The sequence below is a fragment of the Anoplolepis gracilipes genome, chromosome 8, assembly GCF_047496725.1.
Source record: "Anoplolepis gracilipes chromosome 8, ASM4749672v1, whole genome shotgun sequence".
NCBI classification, from domain to species: domain Eukaryota; kingdom Metazoa; phylum Arthropoda; class Insecta; order Hymenoptera; family Formicidae; genus Anoplolepis; species Anoplolepis gracilipes.
In genome coordinates this window covers 10,034,789-10,047,452 of record NC_132977.1, presented here as the reverse complement: position 1 = coordinate 10,047,452, position 12,664 = coordinate 10,034,789, and the positions used below count along the sequence as shown (strand labels likewise).

At 28.9% G+C, this 12,664-nt stretch overlaps 3 protein-coding genes across 5 annotated transcripts; 2 read left to right on the top strand and 1 right to left on the bottom strand.

The window, feature by feature from the left end:
- The first annotated feature begins 526 nt into the window (after positions 1-526).
- Smc2 (structural maintenance of chromosomes 2) lies at positions 527-5,508 on the top strand. Its single transcript, XM_072897541.1, has 8 exons — positions 527-874; positions 1,158-1,580; positions 1,661-1,939; positions 2,285-3,058; positions 3,121-3,708; positions 3,799-4,420; positions 4,564-4,817; positions 5,086-5,508. The coding sequence occupies exons 1-8, from the start codon at positions 707-709 to the stop codon at positions 5,506-5,508; spliced, it is 3,531 nt and encodes a 1,176-aa protein (XP_072753642.1). The 5' UTR covers positions 527-706.
- A 195-nt stretch (positions 5,509-5,703) lies between these two features.
- LOC140668499 (ribosomal protein S6 kinase-like 1) lies at positions 5,704-9,180 on the bottom strand. Its single transcript, XM_072897542.1, has 6 exons — positions 8,749-9,180; positions 7,552-8,673; positions 7,263-7,396; positions 6,112-7,195; positions 5,939-6,034; positions 5,704-5,838 (listed from the first exon to the last, which is right to left on the bottom strand). Exons 1-6 carry the CDS (start codon positions 8,842-8,844, stop codon positions 5,740-5,742), a joined length of 2,631 nt encoding a protein of 876 aa, XP_072753643.1. The 5' UTR covers positions 8,845-9,180; the 3' UTR covers positions 5,704-5,739.
- Positions 9,181-9,338: 158 nt separating this feature from the next.
- Positions 9,339-12,118, top strand: LOC140668501 (uncharacterized). 3 transcript variants are annotated; one of them, XM_072897544.1, is made up of 7 exons: positions 9,339-9,619; positions 10,057-10,233; positions 10,372-10,753; positions 10,882-11,075; positions 11,184-11,519; positions 11,627-11,755; positions 11,848-12,117. In XM_072897544.1, the coding sequence occupies exons 1-7, from the start codon at positions 9,425-9,427 to the stop codon at positions 11,920-11,922; spliced, it is 1,488 nt and encodes a 495-aa protein (XP_072753645.1). In that variant the 5' UTR covers positions 9,339-9,424; the 3' UTR covers positions 11,923-12,117. The 3 variants fall into 3 exon arrangements, with proteins under 3 accessions (XP_072753645.1, XP_072753644.1, XP_072753646.1); XM_072897543.1 differs by having other exon boundaries at positions 10,369-10,753; XM_072897545.1 differs by lacking the exon at positions 9,339-9,619 and adding an exon at positions 9,729-9,973 and having other exon boundaries at positions 10,369-10,753; positions 11,848-12,118.
- The last annotated feature ends 546 nt before the right edge of the window (positions 12,119-12,664 follow it).

The window sequence follows — 12,664 nt, the reverse complement described above, 5'->3', positions numbered from 1 at the left end:
GAAATTTAGAATTTGATAAAATTGAAATTGAAAATTTGATTTTTTAAACAGAAAGTAAAATCCAAGTATCTACATTACAGATTCCATGAAATAATACTTAAAAAAATGCGCTTTCGCACTATTAAAATTTCTTTATTTTGATTGGTCAGAACAAACGATTCTGACGAGTAGATTTTTGGAACCAATCAGATAGCTACAGATTGAGACCCAACGTATCCAGTCTAGATATTTATGTACCATGATTGTTGACTCGACAATTTTAACAATTAATTTATTCATTATTGATCTATTATATGTATTAAATATAAGATTAATAGGCTGCAATATAATTGTTTTATCTCCTGTTTGATGATAACATTGCTATTTCTCAAAATGGAAAATTCATCAATGGAAAATATTCGAAATGCTAGGGAATAACGTGTTGATCTTGTAATATTGTGACCAATCATTTTTCAGCTTGATGGAAATAATGAAGCTGATTGGCTTCTTATCATGCGAGCTGTGTTTCTCTATTTTTTGTACGCGAGTACTACCAGAGAGAACTCTGGTACTACACAAACACAACGGTTGGTTTTCTGCGACTTATCAGTTTGAAACGTTCGAATTTTACGGGGGATAAGCTTTTTATTTGTTTTGATATCACGTAAAGTGTACCGTAAATAATAAACGTGTTTTATATGTAATATGTTCTACTATTAATTTAACTATGTATATTAAATCGATGGTACTGGAAGGATTCAAATCCTATGCCAAGAGAATCGAAATAAACGCTTTTGATAAGGAGTTCAATGCAATCACAGGATTCAATGGTACCGGCAAATCAAATATTTTGGATGCAATATGTTTTGTTTTGGGCATTACGAATCTTGGTCAAGTAAGTTTTGTGTATCTAGTTATTTATAAATTACTTTCTTGAAGATTTTATATACTATTCTAACATAGCCTTATTCTTGTGTATAAGGGTCTCATAAAAATAATATTAATTTTTAGATAATTATGTTATAATGCATAATTACAAAAGTTTTCTTTTAATTATTAATGTTTGTTGCATATGTCAAAAATTATATTACATAAAATTGTTTGGTATATCTATTACAAATTATTCATTATAATCTGTTAAAATATATAATTAACAAATTTTATTTACTTAAATATAGGTACGTGCTACTTCTTTGCAAGATTTAGTTTATAAATCCGGACAAGCCGGTGTGAAAAAGGCCAGTGTTACAATAACATTTAACAATCATGACAGAGAATCATCTCCTATGGGTTATGAACATTACGAAGAAATTGTAATTACAAGACAAGTAATAATTGGTGGTAAAAATAAGTACATGATCAATGGAACAAACGTACCAAATAAACGTGTACAGGACCTGTTTTGTTCGGTTCAATTAAATGTGAATAATCCACACTTTTTAATTATGCAAGGTAGAATAACTAAAGTATTGAATATGAAACCAGTAGAAATTTTATCTATGCTTGAAGAAGCAGCTGGAACAAAAATGTATGAGACTAAAAAACAGTCAGCACTTATTACTATAGAAAAGAAGGATAGCAAGTTGAAAGAGATAAACGATGTATGTTGTCAATATACAATTTAGTATGGATACATTTTGGATAAATATATATTTTTAATTGTTACACATCTGTGTTTTAGATTTTAAAAGAAGAAATAGCACCAAGATTGAACAAATTGAAGGAAGAGAGAACACAATACGTAGAATTCCAACGGATAGAAAGAGAACTTGAACATTGCAAGAGAATTTATCTTGCATGGAAGTATGTTACTGCTCTAAGTAATAGTCAAAAAACAGAAGAGAATGTCAAGATTGTGCAAAACAAAATAGATTTGAAGTTAGAAAATATAGCCAGTGGAGAAGAAGAAATCAAAAATATAGATGAAAAATATACTGAGCTATTGAAGAAAAGAGAAGCGGTATGATTTTTTTGTTATTTTTTAAATTTATTTTTTTTTAATGAAATTAGATTATTTATAAATTGTTATATTACATAGAATATCATATGGAATGATAAGATATAAATACTCTCGAAGACTAAGAAGATTGTTAAATTTGATTAAAAACTAAGAAGATAGTTTAAATTTATATTTGTAATTTTTTAATATTCTACTTTTTCTTGAACTATCTTTGTAGTTTTGTAATTCTGTTACTTATGTAATCTAATAATAATGATAAAATTTTTCTAAAAATATTTAATTAGGCAGTATAAATTCAAATACACAGTACAAATTAAATATTATTATTGAACAATTTTTTAATAGGAGAAAGGTGGTATTTTGGAATCCTTGGAGCAAGAGTTACAAGAATATGAAAAGAAACAACACAAATTAACAGCTGAAATGAACAGTAATAAGGAAAGTATTAAAGTAGCAAAAAAGACAATAGATCAAATAAAGAGTAACATAGTGGATGATAAAAATGCACTTATCTTAAAAGAACAAGAATTAGAGAAAGTTGGGGGAGTTTTCCAGAACTTAAAGGAAATGGATCAAAAAGATACTGAAGCATTACTGAAAGCACAAGAGAAATATCAGAAAATCAGTGCAGGTTTATTGGAGAGTGAAGATGGTAAAAATGCAACATTGGAGCAACAGTTAATAAATGCCAAACAAAGCATAACACAAGCACAAACTGAGCTTAAGCAATGTAAAATGATGCTGGATCACAACAGGCAGCAGTTAAATAAGAAACAAAAAGATATGCATAGCACTGAAAATGAATATAAGAAATATAATATGGATCTAGGGAATAAAGAAAAAGAATTGAAAAGTTTGGAGAATAAGTTACAACAATTAAACTATAAGAATGGTTATTTAGAGGATTTGAAAGATCAAAAGAATATCTTGATGGGAGAAATAAGGCCATTACGTGAGAAACTGGATCAATTTGAATTAAGATATCCTCAAACAAGATTTGATTATCAAAAACCTGAACCTAATTTTAATCCAAAGTCAGTAAAAGGTATGGTGTGCAAATTACTTAGCTTAAAGGACAAAAAAGTTGCATATGCTTTGGAAGTAGCTGCAGGGGCAAAGGTAATATTCTTTGAGCAATAATTTTTTAATGAAAATTTATTTCATGAGTAATTTTGTTTCAGCTTTATAATATAATAGTTGACACAGAAACTACAAGTAAAAAGATTCTTAAATATGGACAATTACAACAACGAGTTACCATTATACCACTTAATAAAGTAGCTGGTAGATCAATGGAACAAGCAATGGTTGCTTTGGCACAAAAATTGGTCGGAAAAGAGAATGTTCAACCTGCTTTGACTCTCTTAAATTTCCCAGATGCGGTTATGCCGGCAATGACTTGGATTTTTGGTCAAATATTTATATGCAAAGATATGGAAACTGCCAAGAAAATAGCATTCCATGAAAGAATTATGAAAAAATGCGTTACTTTAGAAGGCGATCTCTTTGATCCAGCAGGTACATTATCTGGTGGTGCTCCAGCAAAATCTGGATCAATTCTATTAAAACTAGAAGAATTAAAAGAAATTCAGAATGAACTTAATAAGAAAGAACAACTTTTGCGAGATATAGAGACTGCTATATCAAATATTGCACAAACTGCAGAAAAATATGCGGTATTAAAACAAAAATACGATTTAGTGACTTACGAAATGGATATGATACGACAGAGATTACAACAAACGAGTTATCATAAAATTAAAGAAGAGGTACACATGTGTAGTTGAAATTCAACTTTATAGTAATTTGTATGTAAACATATATTTTATAAATTGATTCTTTTATTGATGTTTTTATAGATGGATTCTTTAAATGCAACTATTGAAGAGCTTACACAACGGATAACCGCAGCACAAAATTTAGAAAAGGATAGCACAAAACGTGCAAAAGGCATAGAAAGTCAGTTAAAAGATGCAGTAAATATTCGTGAAAAACAATTAAAAGAAGCTGAGAATCAATTGAATTTCTTAAAGAAAAAAGCAGAACAAAGTCGCACGGAATGGCAAAAAAGGGAGCAAGAATCAGAAACACTTGAATTAGAAATAAAAGAGTTGAAAAAGACTATTGAAAGCGGTAATGAGCAATTACTCCAAGCAGAAGAAAAAAGCAATTTGTTTGAGCAAAAGGAGGAAACTCTTCAGCAAGAATTGAAAGAAACAAAAGACAAAGTTAAAGAACTGCAGAATAGTGTTAAAGAACAAAAGAATATTATTAATCAGCAAAACAAAGATATACAAGGATTAATAACAAGAAAAGAAGACATTATTAAGCATAATAGAGAACTGGAATTAGATATTAAAAAATTAAATCATGAAATTAATGATATCAAAAAGTGTGCTGCTGATTGTAAGCATAAAGTTTTGGAACTCACAAGAAAATATGAATGGATTGAACAAGAAAAAGCTTATTTTGGAAAAGAAGGTATTTGAATAAACACAATATATATATATATATATATATATATATATATATATATATATATATATATATATATATTTTTTTTTTTTTTTTTTTAATAGAGGAATATAAATATATGATTAAATATTTGTTATGTATATTTTTAGGTGGAATATACGATTTTAAAATTAATAAACCAGATGAAATGGAACAGAAAGTACAACATTTGGAAGGAATGCACAACAAGTTATGTCGCAATATAAACACGCGATCAATTAATCTTCTCGATAAAGAAGAGGAACAGTTTAACGAAATATTAAAAAAGAAGAAGATAGTTGAAAATGATAAGAAAAAAATTCTTGAGACAATCAAGCATTTAGATGAAAAGAAAAAGGAAACTCTGATTAAAGCTTGGGAACAGGTATAATTTTTTCATTGAGAGGCAAATTTGTTTTAAAATACAAAATTAGACATAAATTTCTTTATATAGATATATATTCATATATAATGAAATATTTTTTTTAAACATTCTAGATTTTTTATACATGTACGATTTATGTCATTGTGTATACATATGTAACAGTTTATATTTGATATGTTATAAACAAACTTATTTTTAATTTAAATTATATGTAAATATTATAAGTGCACAATTTATGGGATTATATTGGTGAATTTTATTTTTTCAGATAAACAAGGACTTTGGTTCAATATTCAGTACTTTACTGCCAGGAGCAGAGGCTAAATTAGAACCCAAAAATGAAATAATAACTGATGGCTTAGAAGTGAAGATTGGATTTTCGGGTGTTTGGAAAGAGTCATTAGGAGAATTATCCGGTGGTCAAAGATCTTTAGTTGCTTTATCATTAGTCTTAGCTATGCTTCTTTATAAACCTGCGCCGCTTTATATCCTAGATGAAATAGATGCTGCCTTAGATCTTTCGCATACAGAAAATATAGGCACAATGTTAAAGAAACATTTTAAACGTTCACAATTTATCATTGTGTCATTGAAGCCCGGTATGTTCAATAATGCTAATGTCTTATTTACAACTAGATTTATCGATGGTATGTCAGCAATAAGCAGAACCGAAAAAATAAGATCCAAATAAAAAATTAATTTAATAAAATAAATCGTGCAATACATTTCACGATTTTTTTATTAAATTAATTTTTTATTATTTCTATATTTCTATATTAATTTAAAACTATTTTTATTTATGTTACGTAAAAATAAAGTTTTATATGTAAATGTTTATATCTTTTCTATAATAATAAATACATATTCAACATTCTATGAATAATTATGCGAAATTTAACTGCTAATAACATAACCATTACATTTAAGAATTATCCATACTAGACCAATCAATTCCCGCGAAAAACGGATGACGCTTTACTTCATCTATTGTCAATCGTTCATCTGGATGATATTTCAATATCTGCAATCATAACATAGATAAAGTCACATATGGTCATATCTATATATATATAACATTATAGGTAAAGTTACATTTTTTGTATATATAAATATAAACTTACGCCATATAATAAAGATCTTGCATTTTCTGATAGCTTGTCAGGAATGTTAACTGTGGAATGTGAATGAAATAATCCCGGATGTTTGACGATAAACATCTGTTAAAAAAAAAGAATGTTAAACTTTATTACTGTTGAAAATAATCTTATAATTAAAAATGCTCAATTTTACATACAACACCAGTAAGCAGTTCATACAAAATAACTCCAAAGCTCCAAATGTCTGTAGCGGGAGTAACGAGAATAGTTGGAGAATACATTGTGGATTCGGGCGATGAATATGGATAAGTTAACTTTGACAATTCCACGTTGCGTTGTGGTATAATATAAGTAAGCCGCACATGCCCTGCATCATCAAGAAGAATATTATCAGGTTTCAAATCGAGGATTAAGACATTCTGTTGATGAAGTGCTTCCAGGGCTAAAAGTATTTCGGCCGCCCACGATCGAATTACAGTTTCAGGTATTTGCCAAAGTGTTTTTTCTTCATCTGTAGTATTTTCTTTACACGAATATTGTATTTCGTCAATTCTAGAGTTAACGTTCGATGAATTTGTCCGATCGATCTTATCTTTAATATTATTGTTTTTACAGACGTATATTATATTATCGTTCGAGACATTCTGCATTGAAACACTCTTCAAAGCAGAGTTGTTATATGAATTATGAGTTGTGTGATTTTCATTTACTACAGACTCGCAAATATTCTCCGATATATTCGAATTCTCGCTATTGCTTATCGGTAAAGAATTAACGCTTTTCGAATCTTTGTCCTCCATAAAACTTTTCATTGAGAGATTCTCAGCGACAGTAACGTCATCTATCTTAATATTATTTGACTTATTGCAATAAATATCAGGTAATGTACAGTCTGATTCTTGAAATACTCGAGCTTTCGCATTCATTGATACTGTATCTTTCGAGTGTCTCAATCCCTTAGATTCATTTAATCGATTTGCGATGGAATTGCTTTTCCTCAATGTTGCATTAACGGATTGTAACAATTTTTGCGACTTTTCTAACAATTGTATAGTAAGCACCTCCATATAGATTTTATTTAGGCCATCTACAGAATATTGATCTTTTCGCCGTTTATTATTTTCAACAACTTCTTCTTTATTCGATTCATAAATATCTTCATTGCTATTGAAATCTTGATTAATATGTTCATTTGTACATATATGATTTGAAATCACATCAGTATGCGAATGGTCAGATGTATCGTAATGTAATCTTATAAAATCCCATAGTTTTCCACAACTGTAACACAAAATATACATAAGTAAACGATATTATACGAATTGTTACAAGTGAAATTATCATATACCTTGCGTATTGCAGGATCAGAAATACAGTCGTCTCAGTTTCAACACATGCATGTAAATGTACCATACATGGTACCTGTCCACGTAATACATAATTACTTATATTATCCTCGTGAACAGAAGATCTTTCTATAGTCTAAAAAATTATTCCAAATTAATTATATAAATTGTAAGTTTCTAGACACTATCTATTACAATATTTAATCTTATTAAAAAATTATAACTTAACGCTTTTTATTTATATTGAAATTAAAGTTTGCATGAAGTATATACTCAATTAAGAGCTCTTACTTTTATGATCCTGTTACAATTCGCACGGATATCCATCACGAGCATCACTGACTTAATTATTTTAAGTACTTTATAATATTGAAGCTCTGATACTGGTTTGCTTACTATTGAGATATTACAATTTAAATGCCTGTTATATAATTGTTCGGCCCGTGCTAAATACTTTGATATTTTATCTTTTATACTTGGTACTCTTGTACTATCTGGTTCAAACTGCACGCCATTTATAAGACATGATATTCCCAATTTGTACTGTGTGAAAGCTTCCTCGTACTCCGCTATAGATTCATGTTTGAAAGCCGCACTTATATGAGCAGCAGCTATTAAGAGATATTGCGTAAAATCCGCCTGTGTCTGATATGACGTATTAGCTTTCTCCTGTAATATTATGGGATGCGTATTACAATTCGAAAGATCTTTGACATTATTGTTGACATTATCAAATTCCGACACGTTGCTTAGTGTTGTTATATTGTTTTTGACAAAATTTTTATTCCTAACATTCACATCGCAATCTCTTGTAATGGTATTTTGCACATGCGACTTTTCTGTGATATAACTCTTTCTTTCTTTCCGCTTAACATTTATAATCTGTAAATTGGTAGTGCTATGAGATTCGTTCTTTCCTTGAGATGCTTCTTCATTTTCGTTCTTATAAATAATATTTGGCAATGTGGAACACGAATTTGTCAAGACATTGTGAGATGTTTTTGATACTGGTTGGAGAGTATTTTGTGCTGTAGTATCATTTGCGAATGCAGAGTCATTCAAAGGAGCGACGAGATCGTCCTCCGAGGTATCGGAGCATAAGGAATGTGCGCAATAGCTAGCATAATTATCCACATGACTAGTTTCAAAGAACGTTATAAAAGTATCGCTTGAATATAAGTACGAATGTCGTCCTACAAATTCCAAAAACTTTAGGACATATCTCTTCCTTTCCTCTACAACTTCGGCCTCAAATCTGCCGAAATATTTTGACTTGGGAAAAACTGGAAAAGCCTCTTTTATTCCTATACGTTTGTGTAAACTACTGAGCTCCAAGTAAAGCTTTTTGAAGTCATTGTAACGTTTCCATACAGATACCTTTGATAGCTCTTCGTGAGAAGATCTCAGAAATACCTACAAAATATGAAAAACTTGACATTATCGAGATCCAGAAAACAAAACGCATTTTAAAACATCTGTCATACATACTATAGAAGTAACTTTGTAAATTGTGAAGCCCTTCTTATGCCGCTTTGTTTCAGTAATTATAAAACGTTTAATCCATTTGTCTTTTGCAGGTGCCATTACTTAATTTGACATATTGATCAATAAAATTTATTATTATTTTAATATTAATATAATCGAGATTCCTCATCTGTCATGAGTGTGGAGAATGTAAACAAATTTAAAATCATTTTTTTCCTTTTTTAGTCCTGTCGTTTCATCATACGCGTAGAACAATATTCCTATTAATGTATCTGAAAGACACATATTATTTTAGACCCGTTCGTACATTTTTAGATGATTTAAACAAATATAGCATCACACATAATTATGCTAAAAATCGAAGCAATGTAAAAGTGACAAGATGCAGGATGAAAACTGTCACTTCTTTCACGAAACAGAGAAGCGAATGCGTATCAGTAATATTTGTATGACAACAATAGCGTTATCTAACGGACAGACATGCAGATTTACCGGATCCACCGATTGGCTGTCCGATAGGGAATTTTCAAGTGTCTCTTGGCCGCGTTCGACACAATCTTACACAGCTAAAATGCTGTAAAAGTTGCCTATCTTATACGCGATCACATCATAGTCCTATTCCGAATTCCATTCGTCTCTAATCTCGAAAAATTGGAAAGGAAACGAAACTGAAACTGATATGACTGACGTCGCTGGCCAGCGTAAAGTCACTCAGAATTATTGCTTTAAATGGAGCGATTATCAATATCACCTGCCCAATGTTGTGCGACAGCTGTTAGAGGAGAACTGCATGGTAGACGTCACTCTGTCCGCAGCTGGTCAACGTATTCATGCGCATCGCATCGTGTTATGCGCTTGCAGCACATTGTTTCAAGTAAACAAACTGTGTCTGTCATAAGAAAATAATAATAATTATTATTAATTATAATTTATAATAAAATCATTTTAATGATAATATAATATATAATAAAATATAATAATTTATAATATATATTTCGTGATAATTTTTGCGAATGTTTAAAAATAATATAATAATAATTATAATATATTTCGTGGTAATTTCCACGAATGTTCTAAGAAATGCTTTATTTCGATAATTTGGAAATACAATTGGGCGTTGTATATTAAATAACAGTAATAATAATTCACAAAACTGTGCAAAAGTTGTACATTTCCTCAAAATTTATTTTGTTTATACATTACACTTTTATATAAACATTGTACAATGGTAATGTATAATATAACAATATATTAATAATGATTATAATATATACAATAATTATGATAATATCAGTATCATATAATTTGCAGGAAGTTCTTAGTCAAGTGACAGAAGATAATCCGACAATTATTCTGAGCGATATATCACCTCAGGATATAAAATCAATCATTGAATTTATTTATTGTGGCAAAGTTCAAATTCCTGTAGATAATATTAATAGCTTACTTGAAGCTGCGCAGTCACTAAAAATAAGTGGTCTTATTGATGTTAGTGTCAAATTGTTGTTTACTATTAATTATTTGCAAGCTATTTTGAATTTTATTTTGCTATATAAAGCTTATTGTATATATTGTATTGTTAGAAATTTATATAAATATACAATTGTTGCATAATATTTTCAGCAGATAAATGGATATGAAGAAAAAGCTATTAGAAGCGTAAAAGATTCCACGGAAGAAACTGTGACGGAAATAGATAAAATTGAAGAAAATGCAGTTGGATCTTTAGAGAATGACTTGCACGTACAGAATATTGTCGAAAATTGTATCTCGAATAGGAAGAAAAAACGTCGCCGCGAGACTGCAAAGAGAGATTACAGCGATGACATGTTGGCTTCTGCAATTAATGACTTAAAATTAGGACAAACTTTAATAGAAGCTGCTACTAAACACAATATACCACGTTCGACACTATACATGCGGGCAAAAGCATTAGGCATACATTTAAATGCATCAAGAAACGGATATCCTGCAGAATGTATGAGTGCGGCAATAACTGCTGTAATTAGTTAGTATCTTTTTTATTTTAAATTTATATTTTTAAATTTAACATGTTACGTTCCCAACATATATGTTTGTGTACGTGTATGTACGTTATTAATTATATAAATCACTTATAATTTTTTGTTATTGTAGGTGGTTCAAGCTTACAACATGCATCAGAAATGTTTAGAATCCCTAAAACTGTTTTATGGAGACGTATACAAAAAGAGGGCTATCAGATCTTACGTCCTGAAACAAAAAGGTCGTATGCTTTAGATACGCGAGAAGCTGCTGTTAAAGCTTTGGAAAGAGGGGAGAATCTGACAAAAGTTGCATTAGAATTTAAAGTAAATTTTGTTTTAATTACTTTCTTTTTTCATTGTCTTTTTAAATTTTTTATTTTTTATTAGTAATTAAATTCTATATATAATAATTGATCAAATTTAATTTAACAGATACCAAAGACTACATTATTTAGAGATAAAGCACGGCTAGTAGATCAAGGTAAATTGCCTTTGTCATTTTGGAAGAAACGCAAAACAGAAAATGAGGAATTGAAAAAATCACGATTAGAAGAAGCTGTGGCTGCTTGTAAGGGTGGTAAAATGTCTCAAGCTGCAGCGTCTATGGCGTACCATATTCCGAAAACTACGATATGGCGAAGACTTCAACAAGAGGGGAAAAAAATGGGAAGACTATCAAATATGAAAAAACGACAACAACATCTGATTGGTATGCCACAGAATGATACTGACATAAAAATACAAGAAGGCTCCAATTTTAGCTATGAGGTAATGCATATCTACTGCAAATTGTAAAATATATTAAGCTGAATTTTCAAGTTTTATTATCTAATGGAATACACGATATATATATATATACACACACACACATATAGGTTTCTTCAGAGATACCTATAACTTATATAGATGAGAATAGTATACCTGAAGATTCTGTAATAATCTTAACAACAGAAGAAATGGAACAATTAAATTTCGAAGAAGGAAGACAAATCATTGTAAATACAGTATGTAAAATATTGTTCACATTCATGATTCTGCAAATTAAAATAAATTAATTCTCGTCTTTATTGCTACAACTCATTTTTATTCTTTTCAGGAATCTGGACAGGAATATATTCCATGTACAATAAGTATTGAAGATAGTTCTAACTATTCGGAAAGTGAAAGTTAATATTAAAAATATGAACAAGTCAGAATTAATTAATATTAAATATGTACATATAATTATTTTGTATATATAATACTTTAGAAAATTTTATTATATTGATATTACTATTTTATCATGTATAGAACTTTTTCTATATAAAAAGATGAACACATAATGCCAACAAACTTAATTTATTCCAATGAAAGAGGTGAATTGTATATTTGGATATATCTTCTAATTTTTACATTGTTATCATTATTATTGTTAACATAATTAGACAATACATTTCATAATTTATTCCATCATAAATATTTGTACTTATTATATATATTTTGCAACAAGTATTTATAAGAATATATATATATATATATAAAATATATATTTACAAATATATATATAAATATATGTATATCTAAAACAATTTTTAAAATCAATTTATGTTCAAAATTCAAAAAGGAATTATTTTTCTTGTTTATATTAATATTGTATAATTTTATATATTGAAATGACCTTTTTCTGAAATATATTTTATCTTTATATATATTATTTTAGTCTCTCGGAAATACATGAAAAACTTATTCAAATCGGCCGATTACAGCTGATTATACTCAAGAAGACAGATAATAATATATTGATTATTATGATTAGTCAATTCGTTTACTGCTGAAATTTTTTTCATAAAAAATACTACGTTTTTTTTTATTCATTCATCTTTAATCTTAAATTCAAGATAGGCAGATTCATACAGAAATAAAATTGAGATCAT

Excerpts from the sequence above, each read along its gene's own strand:
- Smc2 (XM_072897541.1), top strand. The coding sequence starts at position 707 with ATGTATATTAAATCGATGGTACTGGAAGGATTCAAATCCTATGCCAAG. Across the intron at positions 875-1,157 it reads GCATTACGAATCTTGGTCAA|GTACGTGCTACTTCTTTGCA; the intron begins GTAAGTTTTGTG and ends ACTTAAATATAG. Across the intron at positions 1,581-1,660 it reads AGTTGAAAGAGATAAACGAT|ATTTTAAAAGAAGAAATAGC; the intron begins GTATGTTGTCAA and ends TCTGTGTTTTAG.
- LOC140668499 (XM_072897542.1), bottom strand. The coding sequence starts at position 8,844 with ATGGCACCTGCAAAAGACAAATGGATTAAACGTTTTATAATTACTGAA. Across the intron at positions 8,674-8,748 it reads TTTACAAAGTTACTTCTATA|GTATTTCTGAGATCTTCTCA; the intron begins GTATGTATGACA and ends CATATTTTGTAG. Across the intron at positions 7,397-7,551 it reads ATTGTAACAGGATCATAAAA|ACTATAGAAAGATCTTCTGT; the intron begins GTAAGAGCTCTT and ends ATAATTTTTTAG.
- LOC140668501 (XM_072897543.1), top strand. The coding sequence starts at position 9,425 with ATGACTGACGTCGCTGGCCAGCGTAAAGTCACTCAGAATTATTGCTTT. Across the intron at positions 9,620-10,056 it reads CTTGCAGCACATTGTTTCAA|GAAGTTCTTAGTCAAGTGAC; the intron begins GTAAACAAACTG and ends TATAATTTGCAG. Across the intron at positions 11,076-11,183 it reads AAGTTGCATTAGAATTTAAA|ATACCAAAGACTACATTATT; the intron begins GTAAATTTTGTT and ends TTAATTTAACAG.